We start from the raw sequence: 23,093 nt of genomic DNA, 5'->3' as shown, positions 1-23,093 counted from the left end.
AATGATGGTTGGGTTGCGAAGAAAGTGTCGCCGCTTCTTTCGCAAAGCTGGTCGCAGGTGATGCGAACAATAATACGACTTCAGTCCTCGAGTCAGACAGCGTTATCACCAGCTGGCAGAGTTTGAGGGGGACACCACCGTAGGGCTCCATTTAGCCGTCTGGCGGAATCACGCATTTTCCAGAAATGTGGGGCATTCACATTTGACATTGGCCCGATGGTGGAGTGCGTTGGAAAGTGACGGCAGTCTTACTTGCTGTCAAATTTCCGGTGGACAATTTCTCATCACCACAAGGGGGAACGACGTATTGTGCATCAAGAACACCCTAACCACTTCAAATCCGAGCCTGCGATCCGAGAACACATAGTGGACTCCCTGCAACGTTCTGTGTCGTCCTGGACCACTGGTTGGAGACAAGCAACAGCCACATTAGGGACTTACCATCCCTTGTAGAGGCAGCTGCGAACATCATAGCACAAATGGCTGCGTTTGCAGTGGAACGGTGAGCAGCAAATATGCACTTCTGATGAATGGCGTCGTGTTGTGTTCAGTGATGGATCCCGATTCTGCACGCCACCAGATGACAATAATCGATCAGTATAGCAGCGGCTGGGGCAGATGTCCCATTCTTTCAATGTCCTGTGGGGGACAGCGATTTTACCCAAGGCATCATGATGTGGGAGAGCCAGTGCATATGACTTCAGGTCACAGCCCCTGACTGAGGGGTACATTACAGACATCCTACATCCTCATGTGTCACCTTACTGCGACTGTATCATGGTGCCATTTTTCAACAGGACAATAGTCGTCCACATATGAGACGTGTTCATACAGGAAATCTACATGATGCAAAGGTGCTCTCATGAGTAGAAAGATTCCGAGATCTCTTCCCTACAGAGCAGATGTGGGTGCGGCATGGGTGTTAACTATGTCCCAGTGACAATATCTAGATATTAAGGACCATTATAACAGCCGTTGCCTCAGGAGAGCGCACAACGGCTTTATGACGTCCTTTTCAACAGACTCAATGAATGCACCCAGACCAGAGGAGATGCAATGTCTTACTGATTAGTGGACTCATACTATTAAGTTCTTTGGAAGTTTGATACGATTTTGAAATCATTGAAATAAAATCACATACCCTCTCAACCCATGAAGTTTGTTTTGCCTCCTCCTTCCCTTCCGGTTCCTTCGCTTTTGCAGCCTGGTAATTGTAGCTATTCCAAGTCGTATGTTTTTAGAATGGTTAGTACCATTAAGTACATGTGACAAGGGCAAGCCATTAAGGCATTTTTTCCCTGTGCAGCAGGTCAGGTGCTGAAGTGTGGACACTTGGACACGAAACCGATAGTCTCTTCTGACAGGTGCTGTCCATTTAATGGTGCAGTTACGACCGTGCAGAAAACACCAGGCTGTAAAGTTTCCGACATGTTTGTGGGAAGATTGTTCGATGCAGAGAAAAAACAACCAACACATTGATGTATGTTCATATTAAGGTACCACATATAGAAGTGTCAGCGCTTATATCCGTTACACCGCACGTATGTACGAGGGTCACTGCAAAAGAAATGCACATTATTTTTGTAAAAATACAGTTTTCATTCTGCATATGTGAAAGTTTTACAGTGTTTAGATACATGCTTCCCGACTGTTTTCAAAATTAAATGGTTCAAATGGCTCTGAGCACTATGGGACTTAACTTTTGAGGTCTTCAGTCCCCGAGAACTTAGAACTACTTAAACCTAACTAACCTAAGAACATCACACACATCCATGCCGAGGCAGGATTCGAACCTGCGACCGTAGCGGTCGCGTGGTTCCAGGCTGAAGCGCCTAGAACCGCTCGGCCACTTCGGCCGGCTTTCAAACTTAGTTCAATCTGTTCCCGCGAGTGGCGCCGTCACAGCATGTCTTCAAGATGGCTGCTACACTTGACGTTCGTCAGAAGCAATGTGGTGTCATAGAATTTATGTGCTGTGAAAACGAGACAGTGGGAAACATTCACAAGAGGTTGAAAAAGGTGTACGGAGATGCTGCTGTCGATCGCAGTACAGTTAGTCGGTGGGCAAGCAGGTTACGTGATGAAAGCGGGCACGGCAATATTAAGGATTGTCCTCGCAGCGGCAGGCCTCGTACTGCACACACTCCAGACAAGGTGCAGAGAGTTAACGAATTGATGACTGCTGACAGACGCATCACAGTGAACGTATTGTCACGCTACGTTGGGATAGGGGAAGGAAGTGTCTGCAGAATACTGAAAGTGTTAGCGTTAAAAAAGCTTTGTTCCAGGTGGGTTCCCAGGATGTTGACAGTGGCTCACAAAGAGGCAAGAAAAACGGTACGCAGCGAACTTTTGGAACAGAACGAGAATGGTGGAGATGAATTTCTTGGAAGAATTGAGACAGGTGATGAAACATGGCTCCACCATTTTTCACCGGAGACGAAGAGGCAATCAATGGAGTGGCATCATGCAAATTCACCCAAGAAAAAAAATTCAAAAGCACGCGGTCTGCTGGAAAAGTTATGGCTACGGTGTTTTTGGATTCCGAAGGACTCTTGCTTGTGTATATCATGCCAAGTGGAACCACCATAAATTCTGATACATATGTGACGACACTGAAGCTCGACTGAGTCGTGTTCGACCACATCGGCAAAAGCAGGATGTTCTGCTGTTGCACGACAATGCACGGCCACATGTCAGTCAAAAAACGATGGAAGCGATCACAAAACTCAGATGGACAACACTGAAACACCCGCCTTATAGTCCTGACCTAGCTCCATGTGACTATCATCTCTTTGGGAAACTGAAAGGCTCTCTTCGTGGAACAAGGTTTGAAGATCTGCATGCTGCCAAACAGTGGCTCCAACAGGTTGGTCCAGAATTTTACCGTGCGGGTATACAGGCGCTGGTTCCAAGATGGCGTAAGGCAGTTGAGAGGGATGGAAATTAAGTGGAGAAATGAAAATATTGTTCCTAAAGGATGTATCTACACACTGTAAAGCTTTCAAACATGTAGAATAAAAGATGGGTTAAAAAAAAAATAGTGCGCGTTTCTTCTGGGGTGACCCTCGTATGTTAGAGAGAGAGAGAGATCACTTCCAGAGCAGACGAGTAGTAAGGTTATATTGATAAGTGGGTGAATACTGCCAAGTTCTTTGTAAATTTGACTCGATTTTGTAATCACCGAAATAAGATCACATGTCCCCTTCTCTCTCTCTTCTCATTTCGTTTCTCCTCCTCTTCTGGATACTACACTTTTTTTGTTAGGCTGTGTATGTAAACGTAGACAGGGGATACATTATAGAGCCACCTTCAGATTTACAAGCAACAAACTCGGGGACAAGATGTTCTATGTCACCTCATGAAACAACTGGACCTAGCAGACTGAATAGTAGGCCATTGATCACATGTGACAGTGCGTCACACATTACAGAAACAATTTCAGAACCTGTCGCATAGGGCTAGAGCGCCGTGAGCTGGCCTACCAGGGAGGTGAGCAGGTAGGACTGGTAAACCTCGGTCAGCTTGATGTCGGCGGCCTGGCGCAGCACGGGCATGATGAGGTCCGTGTCGCAGTCCAGCACCAGCCGCGACTCAGCCGCCTGCTTGATCTCCTTCAGCAGCGGCCTGCAACAGACGACGGACAACAGGCGCTAGGCGTCTCCCAGCTCGAGGGCGTATTCTTGGGAGGTAAGGAAACGTGATAGCTGTGTTTGCCGAGCAGCGGGTTATCGATGGTTTCTTGCGTATCGGTATACCCACCTTTACGAACTATGAAGGTCGGTGCCCGCCCGAGGCCAGAGGAGTTTTGAGGAGAGCGGGACTTTGGAACGGGGAGGTGCCGGGCAGCGCCGCTGCGGCTGGGCTGATGAGCGCTGGCGGTGGCAGCCGACGTCTGGACGACACGGAGTGGGGGCGCGTGTAGTTCTGTTAGCACTGACAGAACCTGGGGCGAGTCCGGGCTGTTCACTAACACACTAGCGAAGTTTCAAGCCTTATGAGAAGCTCAATTTTGGAAATACTTAAATGTAAAGACCACGGGTTTCGCTCGTCTTCTTGTTCACCGACAGTTCGCAGTAGTGAGGACTGCCTAGTGTAAGTGTGTCTACCAATTCATTACTCGAGTGTGCATGGTCAAATATTCTGAGATAAGATTATGTGCAACTAGTACTCATCAGTCTAGATGAGTGAATCTTAGCTCGTGAATAGCACCAGTCATTTCCAGTACATAATTAAGTTGTATTGTGTTTTGACCTTGTAGACGTTTCTTGATTACTGTTTAGTGTTGAAATATTTTGCGGCCGTGTCTAACTGTCGTTGTAAGTTTCAGGTAACGTTTAATTTACATTAAATGTATTCGCAGTTGCGTATATGGACAACTATCAGCTGAAGAATGGAACGATGACAATGAAAAGTTTTGCCGGACTGGGAATCAACCCCGATTTCCCGCTTATCACGAGCGGTCGCCCTACCATTTAGCTATCCGTGAGCGACTCAGGGCCAGATCAAAACCTCTGTACGTCGTCAACCACGCATCCACAACCTGCACTCGTACATTCATTACGCATATTTCCGTACAGGTAAGACATTTTACTTGAAAGCCGCTTGTGTGGTATCGGCGGCTAAATATGGTAGTTAGTTAGTTAGTAGCGTATTCCATTGATCAATCGCAGGGTACGGTAGCCGTAATGATGCGGAACGTGTCAAGTGCACAAGAAATGCACATATGAAACAAATTTTTTAATATACATATATATTACAATACAGAGTTAAAGATTAATATTTCTGTTATTAACCCCATACTGATGATGGTCGAAGTAGAGAGGATATAAAATGTAGACTGGTAATGGCAAGGAAAGCGTTTCTGAACAAGAGAAATTTGTTAATATCGAGTATAGATTTAAGTGTAAGGAAGTCATTTCTGAAAGTATTTGTATGGAGTGTAGCCATCTATGGAAGTGAAACATGGACGATAAATAGTTCGGACAAGAAGAGAATAGAAGCTTTCGAAACGTGGTGCTACAGAAGAATGCTGAAGTTTAAATGGGTAGATCACATAACTAATGAGGAGGTATTGAATAGGATTGGGGAGAAGAGGAGTTTGCGGCACATCTTGACAAGAAGAAGCGATCGGTTGGTAGGACATGTTCTGAGACATGAGGGGATCACAAATTTAGCATTGGAGGGCAGCGTGGAGGGTAAAAATCGTAGAGGGAGACCAAGAGATGAATACACTAAACAGATTCAGAAGGATGTAGGTTGCAGTAAGTACTGGGAGATAAAGAAGCTTGCACAGGATAGAGTAGCATGGAGAGCTGCATCAGACCAGTGTCAGGACTGAAGACCACAACAACAACAACAATTTACCCCATTCCCTTAAATGACACAAAATGCATATACTATATTTATAGATTTATATATTCCTATTCAAGAATTCATCTATGGTATAGAACCAGTTGTCAAGGAAATATGATTTCAATTTATTTTTGAAGCTATTATTGCAGTCTGCCACACACCTTTTTTCACCTGGTAATTTGTGGAAATTTTTTTTAGCAGCATATTTTACCCCTTTCTGTGCCAAAGATAGGTTGAGCAAAGGATAGTGTAAATCTTTACTTTTTCTGGTATTATAATCATGAATGTCACTGTTGGTTTTAAACTGATCCATGTTGTTGAGAACAAATTTCATTAGTGAGTAGACGTGTTGTGAGGCTGTTGTAAGAACTTCCAATCTTTTAAAAAGATACCTACAAGATGTGCGACTATGAACCCCACACATTATTCTAACCACTTTCTTTTGAGCAGTGAATACTTTTTGTATAAATGTTGAGTTACCAAGAAATATTATTCTGTATGACATCAGAGAGTGAAAGTATGCAAAGTATGTTAGTTGACTAGTTTCTATATCCTCAAAATTGGCAATTATTCTGATCACAAAAGTTGCTGAACCTAGTCGCTTTAGGAGATACAAAATATGAATTTTCCAATTAAGATTCTCATCTATATGTACACCCAAAAACTTGGTATGCTCTACCCTGTCTACTGACTTCTGTTGATGTGTTATATTTATTGAAGAAACTGTACTTTTTGCAGCAGAAAATTGGATGTGCTGTGTTTTTTCAAAGTTTAGACTAGAGCAATCCCATTTGCAGAAAACAAATTAATGACTTTTCGAAAGACCTTATTTGTATCATTTTCAATTGGACTTTCTTTTACTGGATTAATAATAATGCTTCTATCATCAGCAAACAGTGTCAGTTTAGCTTCCTGTTTCAGATAGGAAGGGAGGTCGTTCACATATATCAAGAAGAGAAGGGGACCCATGATTGAACCCCGTGGAACACCTAATGTAATTTCACCCCAGTTAGATGAAGTGGAAAACTTATTTAAATCACTTGACACATATAACGAAACTTATTGCTTCCTGTTCTGTAGGCATGACTTAAACCACTCGTATGCTATTCCATTTATACCATGGAATTGTAATTTCTGTAACATAATGTCATGGTTCACACAGTCAAATGCGTTGGACAAGTCACAGAAAATTCCTATTGGTGACATTTTACTATTTAAAGACTCTTATTATGTGGACAGTGAAACTGTATATTGCTATCTCAGTGGAACAGCATTTTTGAAATCCGAACTGTGATTTACTAAGTATCCCATTAGTGTTGAGATGGCTAATCACTCTTGAGTATATTACTTTCTCGAAGGTTTTTGAGAATGCTGTATGCAAGGATGCTGGCCGATAATTATTGACATCTGTGGTGTACCTCTTTTTGTAGAGAGGTCTGACAATGACATATTTTAACCTGTCTGGGAAAATACCTTGAGTTATTGATACATTATATATGTGACTCAGAACATCAGCTGTAATTGCTCCACATTGTTTTAATATCTTATTAGAGATGTCATCTACTCCAACACAACATTTATTTTTCAGACACTTAATACTTTTACTTATTTCACAAGAGGTTGTTAGGTGAAACTTAATCTGACTATTTTTTTTTCAAAACAGACTCTTCCATGTACTGCCTAGCTTTTTCTTTTGAACTGTTCTCACCAATTTTTTCTTCTACACTTAAGAAATGATAGTTAAATACATTAGCTACTTGCTACTTTTGGTTAGGATTGTCTCGTTCTCTTCAACAGTAATACTACCTACCCCAGTATCGCAGTGCAGGTGGATCCTAGCCTCAACGAGCCACTACACAAGCACCTTAATTACAGTTATCAGTACCAGTGACAAGAGAACACATCGCACTGCAAAGCAGAATGACGCGGACGATGCACAAATCTGAACTGACTCAACGACCAACCGTTGCCTGGGCTTAACTTATACTAAAGAGCCAAAGAAACTGGTACATCTGCCTAACACCGTGTAGCGCCCACACGATCATGCAGAAGTGCCTCAACACGACGTTTTATGGATTCGACTAATGTCTGAAATAGTGCTGGACGGAATTGACACCACGAATTCTGCAAAAAAAAAAATGGCTCTGAGCACTATGGGACTCAACATCTTAGGTCATAAGTCCCCTAGAACTTAGAACTACTTAAACCTAACTAACCTAAGGACATCACACACACCCATGCCCGAGGCAGGATTCGAACCTGCGACCGTAGCAGTCCCGCGGTTCCGGACTGCAGCGCCAGAACCGCACGGCCACACCAGCCAGCTGTCATGAATTCTGCAGGTCTGTCAACAAGTCCTTAAGAGTACGACGAGGTGGGAATCTCATCTGAACAGCACGTTGTAAATAATGTTCATGTCTGGGGAGTTTGGTGGCCAGCGGGAGTGTTTAAACTCAGAAGAGTATTCCTGGAGCCATTCTGTAGAAATTCGGGAGGTGTGGGGTGGCACATTGTCCTTCTGGAATCGCCAAAGTCCGTAGGAATGCACAACAGACATGAATGGATACAGGTGATCAGACAGTATGCTACGTACGTGTCACCTGTCGAGTCTTACCTACACGTATCACGAGTTCCACGTCAGTCCACCTGCACTCGCCCCACACCATTACAGAGCCTCCAGAAGCTTGAACAGTCTCCTGCTGATATACAGGGTCCATGGATTCACGAAATTGTCTCTATGCCCTTACACACCCATCCGCTCGATACAATTTGAAACGAGACTCGTCCGACTAGGCAACATGTTTCCAGTCATCAATAGTCCAGTGTTGGTGTTGACAGGCCCAGGCGAGGCGTAAGCCTTGTGTCGTGCGGTCATCAAGGCTACACCACTGGTCCTTCGGCTCCGAAAGCCCAAACCGATGACGTTTCGTTGAATGGGTTGCACGTTGACATTTGTTGATGGCCCAGCATTGAAATCTGCAGCAATTTCCGGAAGGATTGCACTTCTGTCACGTTGAACGATTCTCTTCAGTCGTCGTTGCTCCCGTTCTTGCAGGATCTCTTTCCGCAGCAGTGCTGTCGCGGATTCGATGATGTTTTATCGGATTCCTCGCGAAAAAGTCATACGGGAAAATCCCCACTTCATCGCAACCTCGGAGACAGTGTGTCCCATCGCTCGTGTGCCGACTATAACACCACGCTCAAACTCACTTAAATCTTGATAACCTGCCATTGTAGCAGCACTAACCGCTCTAACAACTGTGCCAGACACTTATCGTCTTTTGTTCTTGTCGACCATAGCGCCGCATTCTGCCATTTACACTGTATTTGAATATGCGTTATCATGAGGATTAAATATCTTGCTTTAAGGCTAATTAATATCAAAATGGTTCAAATAGCTCTGAGCACTATGGGACTTAACTGCTGTGGTCATCAGTCCCCTAGAACTTAGAACTACTTAAACCTAACTAACCTAAGGACATCACACACATCCATGCCCGAGGCAGGATTCGAACCTGCGACCGTAGCGGTCACGCGGCTCCAGACTGTAGCGCCTAGAACCGCACGGCCACCCCGTGCGGCTAATTAATATCATTTCGGCAGTAGGAGATGTATCACCTCAGTTAAAACTTACGCCTTAATCAATAGCTTTTCGGATATTTGATTTCACCACTGAAGTAATTGGTATTAAGCCTCTATTACTAAGGCTCCCGTTTGGAATGGTGATTATTCGAGAACTTTGAAAGAGTGCTTTGATGTTTGCACTGTATTTGTCATTTGGTGCCGCGTGCCTCACACATAGCCATGGCTGGTTTCTCGTTGTATCCCACTGAGGCGCGAGCGGTGTTGTATTGTTTTCCACGTCAATCACAGGCATAAATTTTTTAATAAGAATGGAGAGGGAAGACTTGCTCCCTTTAATGGCGCCGCAGTTTATGCCCAGTTAATGTGTAATTTGAGATCATTTTAACTGAAGGTGCTCTGTTTCCTTAAACCCTTGGGTGACTTATGACACGTCAAGACTATATTATGCCTTTTAATTCTGGTTTTATTTTCTTAAAAGTGGCAAGCGTCACGCTCCTGTTTCTTAAGAGTGACATATCTCGCGTTTGACTGTTTCGTAGTTTTGATCCAGTTTAGGTAAAATCTTGTCTTTCCACAAACTCATACGCCACGTTTTGACAAACTATTAAACTAAACGCACATTCTGCTTAAGGGTTTTGATGGAGTTAGAACAAATGCCCATTTTGTTTAAGGGATACAGGTGTTTTGGAATATTTGTTTCTAGTAATCTCGATCTAAAGCGACGTTCCTGCACATACCTTTGTGAACCAAAACATTGTGACAATTGCCCATCGCGAGACTGAGTGTCACCTGGTGTCTTTTCGGGCACGTGAGGAGGTAAGGAAAGCATATAACTGACGCGGAGACTGTTGCAACGATTAAGTGAATCAGGGAAATAGGTACCGCACTAGCCTCAGCTGCGAAGCTTCGCTTGTATCGCTCTGTGGTGCTACCGTTGCTCACCTTCGGGTCTTCGGCCTGGGCCACCACCAGTCCTGCTAGGACGCGGACTCTCCAACGCCTCCAGAATAAGGCGCTTCGTTGGAGCCGGCGCGCCCCTCCAGACACTCGGCATAGCGCAGACAAAAAGTGCCAAGTTTTCTTATAGGGAGGCTTGTAAAACTAAAAACTGTGGAAGAATTGAGAGTGCTTAGAAAAATGTTTTCTCTGGATAGTAAGGAGGATGCTTACAGATCACGAACGCCAGCAGATTCTTAGACGAGGCACAAACATCGTACTGTACAGGTCTTATGTAGAGACAGCTGTTACGAAGAAGTGTTGTGTGGCAGCTCTCAGAGCAATCCAGGAATGCAGGAAAACATCGGAACAATATTCGACCAACGCTGAGAACGGTTTTGACAGTGAAAACGTAAGAAAGACCCCAGTATCCGTCACACGCCAGCCAACTCAAGACAGAAAATTTCACCCTGCCCAGGAAGGCGTCGTCATGGAACTGCGACCAGTCTTTGGTCGGCTTTGCAAAGTCAGTCCGCCACTGACAACGCCGAGAGCAGGAAATATTCGATAAGTCGGCGAGCTTAGCATCAGTGACGGGAGGTGAAAAGACAGTCGGGGAGACAGCGCGGAAGCAAGAGTACGTAGGAGCTCTTCCATCCCTGGCCTAAATTCGCCTCCCGACACCGTGATATCGCAGCTTCGGCCACACAACCCACAACAAGCTGTCAACGTGGACACCCTACCTGGGCCTCGCCGTAAAGGCCGCGGGTCGCAGATGAGAACTGCCGACTCGCCGCCGCTGCTACGAGGGACGCCCTCCCCCCCCCCCCCCCCCCCTCTACATCTATCGAAATAATCACCACTCGGTGAAATGGTGAGATGATTCATTCTCCCCTCCTTCCGCTTAATAACGGAGTCGTTACCGTGTCCAGTCAAATCGGCTCTGAGATCTGTAATTTTTTTAATGTAAAACCTGTTGTAACAAAAGCAAACAGTTCACATTTTAATATTATAACTACTCTGTTCCATTCGTACCTCAGCCCCCTATTCTAATAACATTTTGTGTTCTTTGATTTCACTTACACTACTGACTATTAAAATTGCTTCACCAAGAAGAAATGCAGATGATAAACGGGTATTCATTGGACAAACATATTATATTAGAACTGACATGTGATTACATTTTCACGCTACTTGGGTGCATAGATCCAGAGAAATCAGTACCTATAACAACCACCTCTGGTCGTAATAACGGCCTTGATACACCTGGGCATTGAGTCAAACAGAGCTTGGATGGCGTGTACAGGTACAGCTGCCCATGCAGCTTCAACACGATACCACAGTTCATCAAGAGTAGTGACTGGCGTATTTTGACCAGTCAGTTGCTCGGCGACCATTGACCAGACGTTTTCAATTGGTGAAAGATCTGGAGAATGTGCTGGCCAGGGTAGCAATCGAACATTTTCTGTATCCAGAAAGGTCCGTACAGGACCTGATCAAATGAAGGGTAGAGCCACGGATTGTAACACATTTGAAATGTAACGTCCACTGTTCAAAGTGCCGTCAATGCGAACGAGAGGTGCCCGAGACGTGTAACCAATGGCACCCCATACCATCTCGCCGGGTGATACGCCAGTATGGCGATGACGAATACACGCTTCCAATGTGCGTTCACCGCGATGTCACCAAACACGGATGCGACCATCATGATGCTGTAAGGATAACCTGGATTCATCCGAAAAAATGACGTTTTGCTATTCGTGCACCCAGGTTCGTCGTTGAGTAAACCATCGCAGCCGCTCCTGTCTGTGATGCAGCGTCAAGGGTAACCGCAGCCATGTTCTCCGAGCTGACAGTCCATGCTGCTGCAAACGTCGTGGAACTGTTCGTGCAGGTGGTTGCTGTCTTGCAAACGTACCCATCTGTTGACTCAGGGATTGAGACGTGGCTACACGATCCGTTACAGCCCTGCGGATAAGATGTCTGTCAACTCGACTGCTAGTGATACGAGATCGTTGGGATCCAGCACGGCGTTCCGTATTACCCACCTGAACCCACCTATTCCAAATTCTGCTAACAGTCATTGGATCTCGACCAACGCGAGCAGCAATGTCGCGATACGATAAACCGCAATCGCTATAGGCTACAATCCGACCTTCATCAAAGTCGGAAACGTGATGGTACGCATTTCTCCTCCTCACACGAGGCGTCACAATAACGTTTCACCAGGCAACGCGGGCCAACTGCTGTTTGTGTATGAGAAATCGGTTGGAAACTGTCCCCATGTCTGCACGTTGTAGGTGTCACCACCGGCGCCAACCTTGTGTGAATGCTCTGAAAAGCTAATCATTTGCATATCACAGCATCTTCTTCCTGTCGGTTAAATTTCGCGTCTTTAGCACGTCATCTTTGTGGTGTAACAATTGTAATGGCCAGTAGTGTAGGATTGGAAAATAATAGCCAACCAGCAGGAGAATCAAAAGCTTGCTAACCCTTTGGTTTCGACAATGATAAAGTTGTGTTCTTCAGAAGGTAAATTGACTTGTTGTATAAATTGTTACAAAATAATTAATGAAAGTAAAATGAATCGCAAGCCATCTGCAGTTGTTTATATCTTTGAGACGAAAACCGTTTTCGCTGCTTTAAAACAGCATTCTCGAGTGAACCGCATAAAAAGGTACAGATCCCATGTAATACATATGTTCTAAATACTATAAAAATCTTTTTAAAAAATTTTAAGAAATTTTAAATATTTCAAGAATTTTAAGAAAAATCTTTTTAATATTATTATGGATCCCTTGTAAAGTATTTAAACATATAGAAAAAATCTAAATTAAGACGTACTTATTACGGTGTCGGATTAGCACACCAAGGCGCCCCCGAAGTTCGTAGTCAAAAATCAAAATCCTGAAGAGGGGAAGTCAGCAAGATAAATGAAACAGGACATCGGGGCAAATAGTACGGTGACAGACTCCCAGAGACAAACCATATATAAGAGCAATGGGTGAAAACGAAAGACATGAATAAGGAAAGATCTTGAACCTTCTGGCAGATTAAAACTGTGTGCCGGTCCGAGGCTCGAACTCGGGAACGTGCCAAAGGTCCTGAGCTCGATTCTCGGTCCTGCACACAGTTTTAGCCTGCCAGGAAATTTCATATCAACGCACACTCCGCTGCAGAGTCAAAATTCCATTCTGGAAACATCCCCCAGGCTATGGCAAAGCCATGTCTCCGCATTATCCTTTCTTCCTGGTTTGCTAGTTCTGCAAGGTTCACAGGAGAGCTTCTGTGAAGTCTGGAAGGTAGCAGACGAGGTACTGGCAGAACTGAGGCTGTGAGGACGGATCCAGGGTCGTGCTTGGGTTGCTCAGATGGTAGAGCACTTTCCTTGGAAAGACAAAGGTCCCGAGTTCGAGTCCCGGTCCAGCACACAGTTTTAATGTGCCAGGAAGTTTGATATCTGCGCACATTTCGCTGTAGAGTGAAAATTTCGATCATTAAGGAAAATCATTAAGGAAAAGACGGGCCTCCAGCGAGATAAATAACAAACACCTTGCTCCCGACGCTTGACATTTGTTCATAATGACGTGTGGGTGAGTGATGGGGAGAGCGTGTGATAAAGAGTCGAGGGAGGGGGAGTTGGTTATTTAATTCGCTGGAGGACCCAATTATGATTTGTCCTTATTTACGTCTTTCGTTTTCGCTAACTGTACTTATATATGGTTTTTTTCTCGTAGTGTGTCACCACACTATTCTCCTAGACGTCCTGTTTCATTTATTTTGAAGACTTTCCCTCTTCAGGGGCTTTATTTTTGACTGTGACTGCTGGGGGGCGTCTTGGTGCGCTCCTGTGACGCTGTTGTAAGTACTTTTTAATTTTGATCTTTTCTTCCTGTTCAAATACTTTACGTATGACCTATAAAATATTTTTAAAAATTTTCTTAAAATTATCAAAAAATTAAAAGTTTCTTATAGTATTTTGATCATATGTGTTACACGGTATCTTTTTCTTCTTATGTAGTTTACCTGAGGATGCTGTTTTAATGCAGCGAAACCGGCAGTGACAATAAAGATATCACCAGTTACAGCTGACTTGCGATTGACTTTACTTCCATTCATTATGATGTTTAACGTCTGTGGCTGCCCGCATTACAAAGTTCTGTATTACAGAATAGTTAGAAATGTGAACCAGAAAAGGAATTAAAATCGGTAAACAGTACATTTCAATTTTCCCAATGGTATAGAACTTTATCGTAAAACTTTGTAAAATGAAACACACGTGTCATTGGATTCAGCTGACGTTTAGTGTGGCACATAAATGGCTAGTGACATAAGCCAACAGACTAAGATGTGGAGGCACCGGCAATAGTGAAACTATGGTAAGACGCAGTCCCTCTGCGAACGAGTGTGCGCATAACCACACTGAGGAGGCAATGCCTGATTCAGTAAATGAAATTGTTAATAGTTAAAAACAGAATAAGACTAATAAAATAAGAAAAAGGCGGCAGAGAGGGAGGAGGCGTTAAAGTCATATGACAAGTAAAGAGCAAGTCGGCTCAGGTTAACAGTGATAATTATTTGCATATGTGTGCATAAAGCAGCGTGAGAAGAACTTGTAAATAATTTATTTTAAAAGTTTTACGACAAAGCCCTACAATATTGGACTACCACCATCAGTCATGCATCAAATTGCTGATAGTTGTGGTGTCATGTGCATTCTACTAGACAAGAGTCTTTCGGCTCCAATGTCCGTTTTTGTTTATATATGATTCTACGAGTGAGTAAGTTCTTCTAAAAAAATTGTAATTTATTGTTTATCAGTATTGGTTTCTTTTCTGGCTGCCATTTTTAACTATTTTGTAATAACTTGTTCAATAGGTCCATTTCCCGTCTGGAGAAGACAAATTTATATTTGTCAAAATCATGGTAAAATTTTTAATCTTTAATCATTTTTCAATTATATAAAGTTTCTACTTCCCTATTACTTTCTTTACTGTATGATTAAATGATGATGGCGTCCTCTTGGGTAAAATATTCCGGAGGTAAAATAGTCCCCCATTCGGATCTCCGGGCGGGGACTACTCAAGAGGACGTCGTTATCAGGAGAAAGAAAACTGGCGTTCTACGGATCGGAGCGTGGAATGTCATATCCCTTAATCGGGCAGGTAGGTTAGAAAATTTAAAAATGGAAATGGATAGGTTAAAGTTAGATATAGTGGGAATTAGTGAAGTTCGGTGGCAGGAGGAACAAGACTTTTGGTCAGGTGAATACAGGGTTATCAATACAAAATCAAATAGGGGTAATGCAGGAGTAGGTTTAATGATGAATAAAAAAATAGGAGTGCGGGTAAGCTACTACAAACAGCATAGTGAACGCATTATTGTGGCCAAGATAGACACAAAGCCCATGCCTACTACAGTAGTACAAGTTTATATGCCAACTAGCTCTGCAGATGATGAAGAAATTGATGAAATGTATGATGAGATAAAAGAAATTATTCAGGTAGTGAAGGGAGACGAAAATTTAATAGTCATGGGTGACTGGAATTCGAGAGTAGGAAAAGGGAGAGAAGGAAACATAGTAGGTGAATATGGATTAGGGGGAAGAAATGAAAGAGGAAGCCGCCTTGTAGAATTTTGCACAGAGCATAACTTAATCATAGCTAACACTTGCTTCAGGAATCATAAAAGAAGGTTGTATACATGGAAGAATCCTGGAGATACCAGAAGGTATCAGATAGATTATATAATGGTAAGACAGAGATTTAGGAACCAGGTTTTAAATTGTAAGACATTTCCAGGGGCAGATGTGGACCACAATCTATTGGTTATGAGCTGTACATTAAACTAAAGAAACTACAAAAAGGTGCTAATTTAAGGAGATGGGACCTAGATAAACTGACTAAACCAGAGGTTGTACAGAGTTTCAGGGAGAGCGTAAGGGAGCAATTGACAGGAATGGGGGAAAGAAATATAGTAGAAGAAGAATGGGTAGCTCTGAGGGATGAAGTAGTGAAGGCAGCAGACGATCAAGTAGGTAAAAAGACGAGGGCTAATAAAAATCCTCGGGTAACAGAAGAAATATTGAATTTAATTGATGAAAGGAGAAAATATAAAAATGCATTAAATGAAGCAGGCAAAAAGGAATACAAACGTCTCAAAAATGAGATCGACAGGAAGTGCAAAATGGCTAAGCAGGGATGGCTAGAGGACAAATGTAAGGATGTAGAGGCTTATCTCACTAGGGGTAAGATAGATACTGCCTACAGGAAAATTAAAAAGACCTTTGGAGAGAAGAGAACCACTTGTATGAATATCAAGAGCTCAGATGGAAACCCAGTTCTAAGCAAAGAAGGGAAGGCAGAAAGGTGTAAGGAGTATATAGAGGGTTTATACAAGGGCGATGTACTTGAGGACAATATTATGGAAATGGAAGAGGATGTAGATGAAGACGAAATGGGAGATAAGATACTGCGTGAAGAGTTTGACGGAGCACTGAAAGACCCAAGTCTAAACAAGGCCCCGGGAGTAGACAACATTCCATTAGAACTACTGATGGCCTTGAGAGAGCCAGTCCTGACAAAACTCTACCATCTGGTGAGCAAGATGTATGAGACAGGCGAAATACCCTCAGACGTCAAGAAGAATATAATAATTCCAATCCCAAAGAAAGCAGGTGTTGACAGATGTGAAAATTACCGAACTATCAGTTTAATAAGCCACGGCTGCAAAATACTAACACGAATTCTTTACAGACGAATGGGAAAACTGGTAGAAGCGGACCACGGGGAAGATCAGTTTGGATTCCGTAGAAATGTTGGAACACGTGAGGCAATACTAACTTTACGACTTATCTTAGAAGAAAGATTAAGAAAAGGCAAACCTGCGTTTCTAGCATTTGTAGACTTAGAGAAAGCTTTTGACAATGTTAACTGGAATACTCTCTTTCAAATTCTGAAGGTGGCAGGGATAAAATACAGGGAGCGGAAGGCTATTTACAATTTGTACAGAAACCAGATGGCAGTTATAAGAGTTGAGGGACATGAAAGGGAAGCAGTGGTTGGGGAGGGAGTGAGACAGGGTTGTAGCCTCTCCCCGATGTTATTCGATGTGTATATTTGAGCAAGCAGTAAAGGAAACAAAAGAAAAATACGGAGTAGGTATTAAAATTCATGGAGAAGAAATAAAAACTTTGAGGTTTGCCGATGACATTGTAATTCTGTCAGAGACAGCAAAGGACCTGGAAGAGCAGTTGAACGGAATGGACAGTGTCTTGAAAGGAGGATACAAGATGAACATCAACAAAGCAAAACGAGGATAATGGAATGTAGTCGAATTAAGTCGGGTGATGCTGAGGGAATTAGATTAGGAAATGAGACACTTAAAGTAGTAAAGGAGTTTTGCTATTTAGGGAGTAAAATAACTGATGATGGTCGAAGTAGAGAGGATATAAAATGTAGACTGGCAATGGCAAGGAAAGCGTTTCTGAAGAAGAGAAATTTGTTAACATCGAGTATAGATTTAAGTGTCAGGAAGTCGTTTCTGAAAGTATTTGTATGGAGTGTAGCTATGTATGGAAGTGAAACATGGACGATAAATAGTTTGGACAAGAAGAGAATAGAAGCTTTCGAAATGTGGTGCGACAGAAGAGTGCAGAAGATTAGATGGGTAGATCACATAACTAACGAGGAGGTATTGAATAGAATTGGGGAGAAGAGGAGTTTGTGGCACAACTTGACAAAAAGAAGGGACCGGTTGGTAGGACATGTTTTGAGGCATCAAGGGATCACAAATTTAGCATTGGAGGGCAGCGTGGAGGGTAAAAATCGTAGAGGGAGACCAAGAGATGAATACACTAAGCAGATTCAGAAGGATGTAGGTTGCAGTAAGTACTGGGAGATGAAGAAGCTTGCACAGGATAGAGTAGCATGGAGAGCTGCATCAAACCAGTATCAGGACTGAAGACCACAACAACAACATTACGTTCTTTTCAGAAAATTCATAGTTGATGATTATACAATAAATTATTTCTTCCCCTACATTGCGTATATTTCCTATGTTATATGTATGTCCTGGTGGAGCTCAAGCAAAATAACGTGCCACCGACACAGAAACGCATTCTCGTCTCAAACGTTGGGCGAGTAGATTCCGTTGTTCCGAAGGGCCTTGGTCGCCTGACTGAAATTCATTGGAAGAATCCTATGGAAATGCAATCCGAAAACAAAGGAAGTAGGTTACAGTACACTTGTTCGCCCGCTACTTGAATACTGTTAACCGGTGTGGGATCCATGCCAGATGGGGTTGGTAGAGGAGACAGAGAAGATCCAACGGAGAGCAGCGCGCTTCGTTACAGAATCATTTAGTAATCGCGAAAGCGTTACGGAGATGATAGAAAAACTCCAGTGGAAGACTCTGCAAGAGAGACGCTCAGTAGCTCGGTACGGGCGTTTTTTGAAGTTTCGAAAACATACCTTCACCGAGGAGTCAAGCAGTATATTGCTTCCTCCTACGTATATCTCGCGAAGAGAGCACGAGGATAAAATCAGAGAGATTAGAGCCCACACAGAGGCATACCGACAATCTTTCTTTCCACGAACAATACGAGACTGGAATAGAAGGGAGAACCGATAGAGGTACTGAAAGTACCCTCCGCCACACACCGTAAGGTGGCTTGCGGAGTATGGATGTAGATGTAGATAAATGTTCTTTATTTTACCATGCCAGTATCGTAAAAAACGACATTGTCCGTAAAGCTACATTTTTTACCCCTCTTATTTTATGACATTTCCTTTTGGCAGTGCTTGGTCAGTCTCGTTTCGAAAGATCCTTTGTTTGTGTGACTTGCTTTTTCGGTACTATAGTGAGAAAGTCAGAAACTATTGACTTCGAACGTCTAATGTGAAATTTCATGATGATGATACAAAGTTTTAGAGATGTATCAATTTTAAGTGAGAGACCCTAGTCCGGAAACGAACGAGTCGAAAGGCACTGCTGAAGTTCCGCCTTAGACTCTCCCAACGTTCATACTAAGGGCCCCAACTTCCGAACCCTGATCACAACGTACAAAATGCCCTCCGAATACTACCCAGTATCCTCAGACATTTTCCCCTGTTGATGGACTAGTAGCGGCGTATGTTAGTTGATGTCAAAGACACCAGAATTTATCCGTGGTGTCGTTTGAACATTGTCGCAGGCAGCGAGACTTCTTGCCAGGAGATCCTGTTCACTCTCGAGAGGCGTCTCGTACAAAATAATTCTCACGTGGCTCACAATAAGAAATGACCTCGCGTGAGATCAGGCGAACGTGCCTGCCACGAAGCATGACCTCCTCTGCCTAACCACTTTTCAGAGAATGCCTGATCCAAGTGCCGTCAGACTTCAATCCAAAGTGAGATGGGGCTTCATCATGTTGCCACTATATCCGTTGATGAATAACATATGGATTATGTTCAAGAAACCTATGTAATAGGTCTCTGACAAACACTGTCTACAGTGGTGCATTTAAGTGGGCAGGAAGAAGAAACAGGTCTAGTATGTAATCATTGACTACGCCTGCCCAGATGTTGACTGACAATCTGTGCTGATAGCTCTTCACAGCTGTAGCTTGTGGATCCTCATCGACCCAAATATGAGTATTCCGACTATTTACCATCCTGTCTCTAGTGAAACAGGCTTCGTACACTAGAAAGGGGATCTACTGTCAGGTTCTGCAAGCAACATTGGCGGAATACTACACGAAGTCCGATGTCAACAGGAGTGAAAGCTTGCACTTTATGTGCATGGTGGGGTTGTAGTAAATCGAAAATTCTTTGTGATATAATGTATCATGCAAATAACCAAGGAGATCGCCCCAAGTTGGGCGCCAGGAAAGTAGTGAATTGGGAATTCTTTGAGCTCTTTCCGAAATTGACATTCAGATTACTAATTATTTTGCCCCATGTTGTAAGCTAATAATCAAGTGACATCAGTAGCTACACTACTGGCCGTTAAAATTGCTACACCACGAAGATGACATGCTATAGATGCGGAATTTAACCAACAGGAAGAAGGAGCTGTGATATGCAAATGATTAGCGTTTCAGAGCATTCACACAAGGCTGGCGCCGGTGGCGGCACCTACATCGTGCTGACATGAGGAAAGTTTCCAACCGGTTTCTCATACACATACAGCAGTTGACCGGCGTCACTACTCTTGATGAACTGTGTTATCGTGTTGAAGCTACATGGGCAGCTTTACCTGTAAACGTCAACCAAGCTCTGCTTGACTCAATGGCGTATCAAGGCCGTTATTACGGCCGGAGGTGGTTGTTCTGGGTACTGATTTCTCAGTATCTATGCACCCAAATTGCGTGAAAATGCAGTCACGTGCCAGTTCTAGTATAGTATATTTGTCCAATGAATACCCGTTCATCATCTGCATTTCTTGTTGGTGTAGCAATTTTAATGGCCAGTAGTGTATTTTGCAGGATGGCGCCGGTCGCCCGCAGCACCTGTTGTCGCCGTCTTCGTCGAGCTGGCGCACGGCGATGGGCGGGTCGCGAGGCTCGCGCTCCTGCAGCACGCCGCGCAGGCGCACCAGCGACTCGTCGTTCTGGAACAGCACCGTGTAGGAGCGCCACTTCAGCTCGTGCAGCACGTCCACCAGCGCCTGCGCAACACGCAACTCCGTGTCAGCGCGAACGTCGTGAGGTAACACAACATATACACTCTGCAAACCCTTTTTAAGTTCATAGCAACGAGTATTTTACATTGCACCACTTACTTAATGACTGCTTCAGTTCCATTCAAGTACGGAGCGCCCCTTTGCACGCTGCACTTACTCTTGTCTTCGAAATTCCGATGGAAGCAATACTTAGGAGGTTCCACTGCGTTCCTATAAAGTGTCTGCAATTTCAGATTTTTCACCATCTCAGTGACGCTCTTCAAAGCGTCGAACAAACCTATGACCACCCGTGCTGCCATTGTATACGCTCAGTATTACCTGTTAGTCCGATATGATACAAACTTGAGAAATATTCTAGGGTGAGATACACTTAACTATGGGCGTATATCGGTGATACCATTTTACAGAAATGTGGAACACGTTTTGTGACCGCGTATCTAATTTCCTAACCAGGGGAAGGACTAGACACGGCGAACCAATTCGGCCAATTTGGCATATCACTTGTGTACAACTGAAAATGAAGGACTCTATGATATCTTGGCTCGCCCTCCACCCCGTACCCCCATGTTGAGAAAACCACCCCCCAAAGTTCATTACGCACAATCGTCGGAAGCGATAGATAATTGACAACTGAGAATTTTTCATCATCTTGTATGGGGTCGACAAAGGTATATTTTCCTATATATTGAGTTAAGAAACTTTTACGACTGGCCCTTATGTTCCCGCAAGGTAAGCACCCTTCAAAAATGGTTCAAATGGCTCTGGGCACTATGGGACTTAACATTGGATGTCATCAGTCCCCTAGAACTTAGAACCACATAAACCTAACTAACCTAAGAGTAGCACACACATCCATCCCCGAAGCAGGATTCGAACCTGCGACCGTAGCAGTCGCGCGGTTCCGGACTGAAACGCCTAGAACAGCTCGCCCACCGCGGCCGGCTAAGCACTGCACCCTTCAGGATAAGCGGTGCTGGCGTAGGGACCAAGGCATCTGGCAGCGGAGCCGAGAAAACGTTTTAGATTCCCAGACGCATTCAGCATTACACAAGCGTCAATCGTAATAGTTTGTTTTCTCGGTTCCTAGGAAAATATTCGTTCATGCACCCCATATACGACGATGAAAAATGCTCGGATTTCAATTATCTATCGATTACGCCAATTTTGAGTCGATTGAGCGTCATGAAATTTAGGGGTCGTTTTCTGAAAAACGGAATGGTGTTGAGCCAAAACTTCAGCACCATACATGACGTTTTAATTTATGACTTCTTTACTGCCGCCTCTATTCGCAACACAGTTAGTAGACAGTATCGACATGTAGCAATGAATGTAGCAGCAAAATTATATCATTCTACGTCACATAGTTCGGGAGATACGACATCTTATTCTCATGTGTGAAAACTAGCTTCTGCTTGCAATGGAGAGCGGTAAAACATCAGTATCAGGCATGGCGTTTTAATTTATTAGTTCTTTACTACTACCTCTATTCGCAACAAACTTTGCAGACACATCTACATATACCGATGAATGTATCTGCAAAATTATATTATTGTACGACATAGGAGATTTGACGTCATAAGCATTGAAATGCGTGAACAACTATCTTTTTCTTAAAATGGAGCGCCAATTACCCAGACTATATCAGCCAATGCTTTAACGAGAACACTTAGCAACTTCCAACAAAATTAAGAAATATTTTTAACTCTTTTGCAATTTTTTTCTTGCTTATACGCTTAAGATAAAACGTTTAACACGTTAACTAATTTGCAAATAGTAATCAGACTTTTCAGGCTGTTTTATACAAGTGAGGTTTACTAGTTATTTCCTAACTTGAGAACGAAAATATTAAAATTAATATGGTTCGAGCAGACGAGGATCTTGCGAAATTCAGCTCGATCTGATCGTCCGTGAGACCCAGAACGCTGTAGAAAACTGCTCCCAGATTGATTCCGTGATTCTAGAATGATGGAAGGCATTCGATACAGTTCTGCGCTGTCGCTTAGTGGATAAAACACGAACTTACCGTCTATCGGACTAGATTTGTTATTGGTTTCAGGACTTATTTCCAGGTATAACGTTTTAACGTGATGAAATCTACTAATTTTGAGATAATTGTTGGTGTAACCAAGGGAGAGTTACAGAGCCGTTATTACTTACAATTAATTCAGTAACCTTCTGGATAATGTCGGGACTTTCTGGAGGCTTTGAACAACTGAAGTGGAAATTAGGGGAAACAAGCGCTTTCGATAGCTAGTGACACGAATAAGTACAAGCGTGGGTTTGGAGAACTCTTGTTTGTGCAGCTATGGCAGGAAGACAGTAGTAGGCACATCGGAATGTTCATAGTTTGCAAAGGAGTTCGCGAGGCAGATACACGACACCGCTCGCAGGCTAGAAGGCAGGGCAGCTCAGGGCACCGACGTGCTGTGAAGAACCCATACGCTGCACTTACTACAGCGCCTAGTGACCTGTGTGTACGGGCCGAAGTGACCTGGCGATAGCTGGCGTTGTAATTACCAAAAAGCACTCCATTTGTCTTCTCCAGAGAAACTACG

At 43.5% G+C, this 23,093-nt stretch overlaps 1 protein-coding gene across 2 annotated transcripts in view; it reads right to left on the bottom strand.

The window, feature by feature from the left end:
* The window catches only part of LOC124594227 (glutamate receptor ionotropic, kainate 2-like), a 281,777-nt gene that overhangs the window by 153,301 nt on the left and 105,383 nt on the right, over window positions 1-23,093 (bottom strand). For both annotated transcript variants that reach the window (XM_047132590.1, XM_047132591.1), the window contains 2 exons: window positions 20,366-20,523; window positions 3,486-3,627 (listed from right to left, as the gene is read on the bottom strand). In XM_047132590.1, coding sequence (XP_046988546.1) covers window positions 3,486-3,627; window positions 20,366-20,523 — 300 coding nt within the window. The remainder of the gene's footprint in view (window positions 1-3,485; window positions 3,628-20,365; window positions 20,524-23,093) is intronic.

This window comes from Schistocerca americana, chromosome 2 (genome assembly GCF_021461395.2).
Source record: "Schistocerca americana isolate TAMUIC-IGC-003095 chromosome 2, iqSchAmer2.1, whole genome shotgun sequence".
NCBI lineage: Eukaryota > Metazoa > Arthropoda > Insecta > Orthoptera > Acrididae > Schistocerca > Schistocerca americana.
Note: the sequence above shows the minus strand (reverse complement) of the source record. Positions and strands in the feature narration are given on the sequence as shown.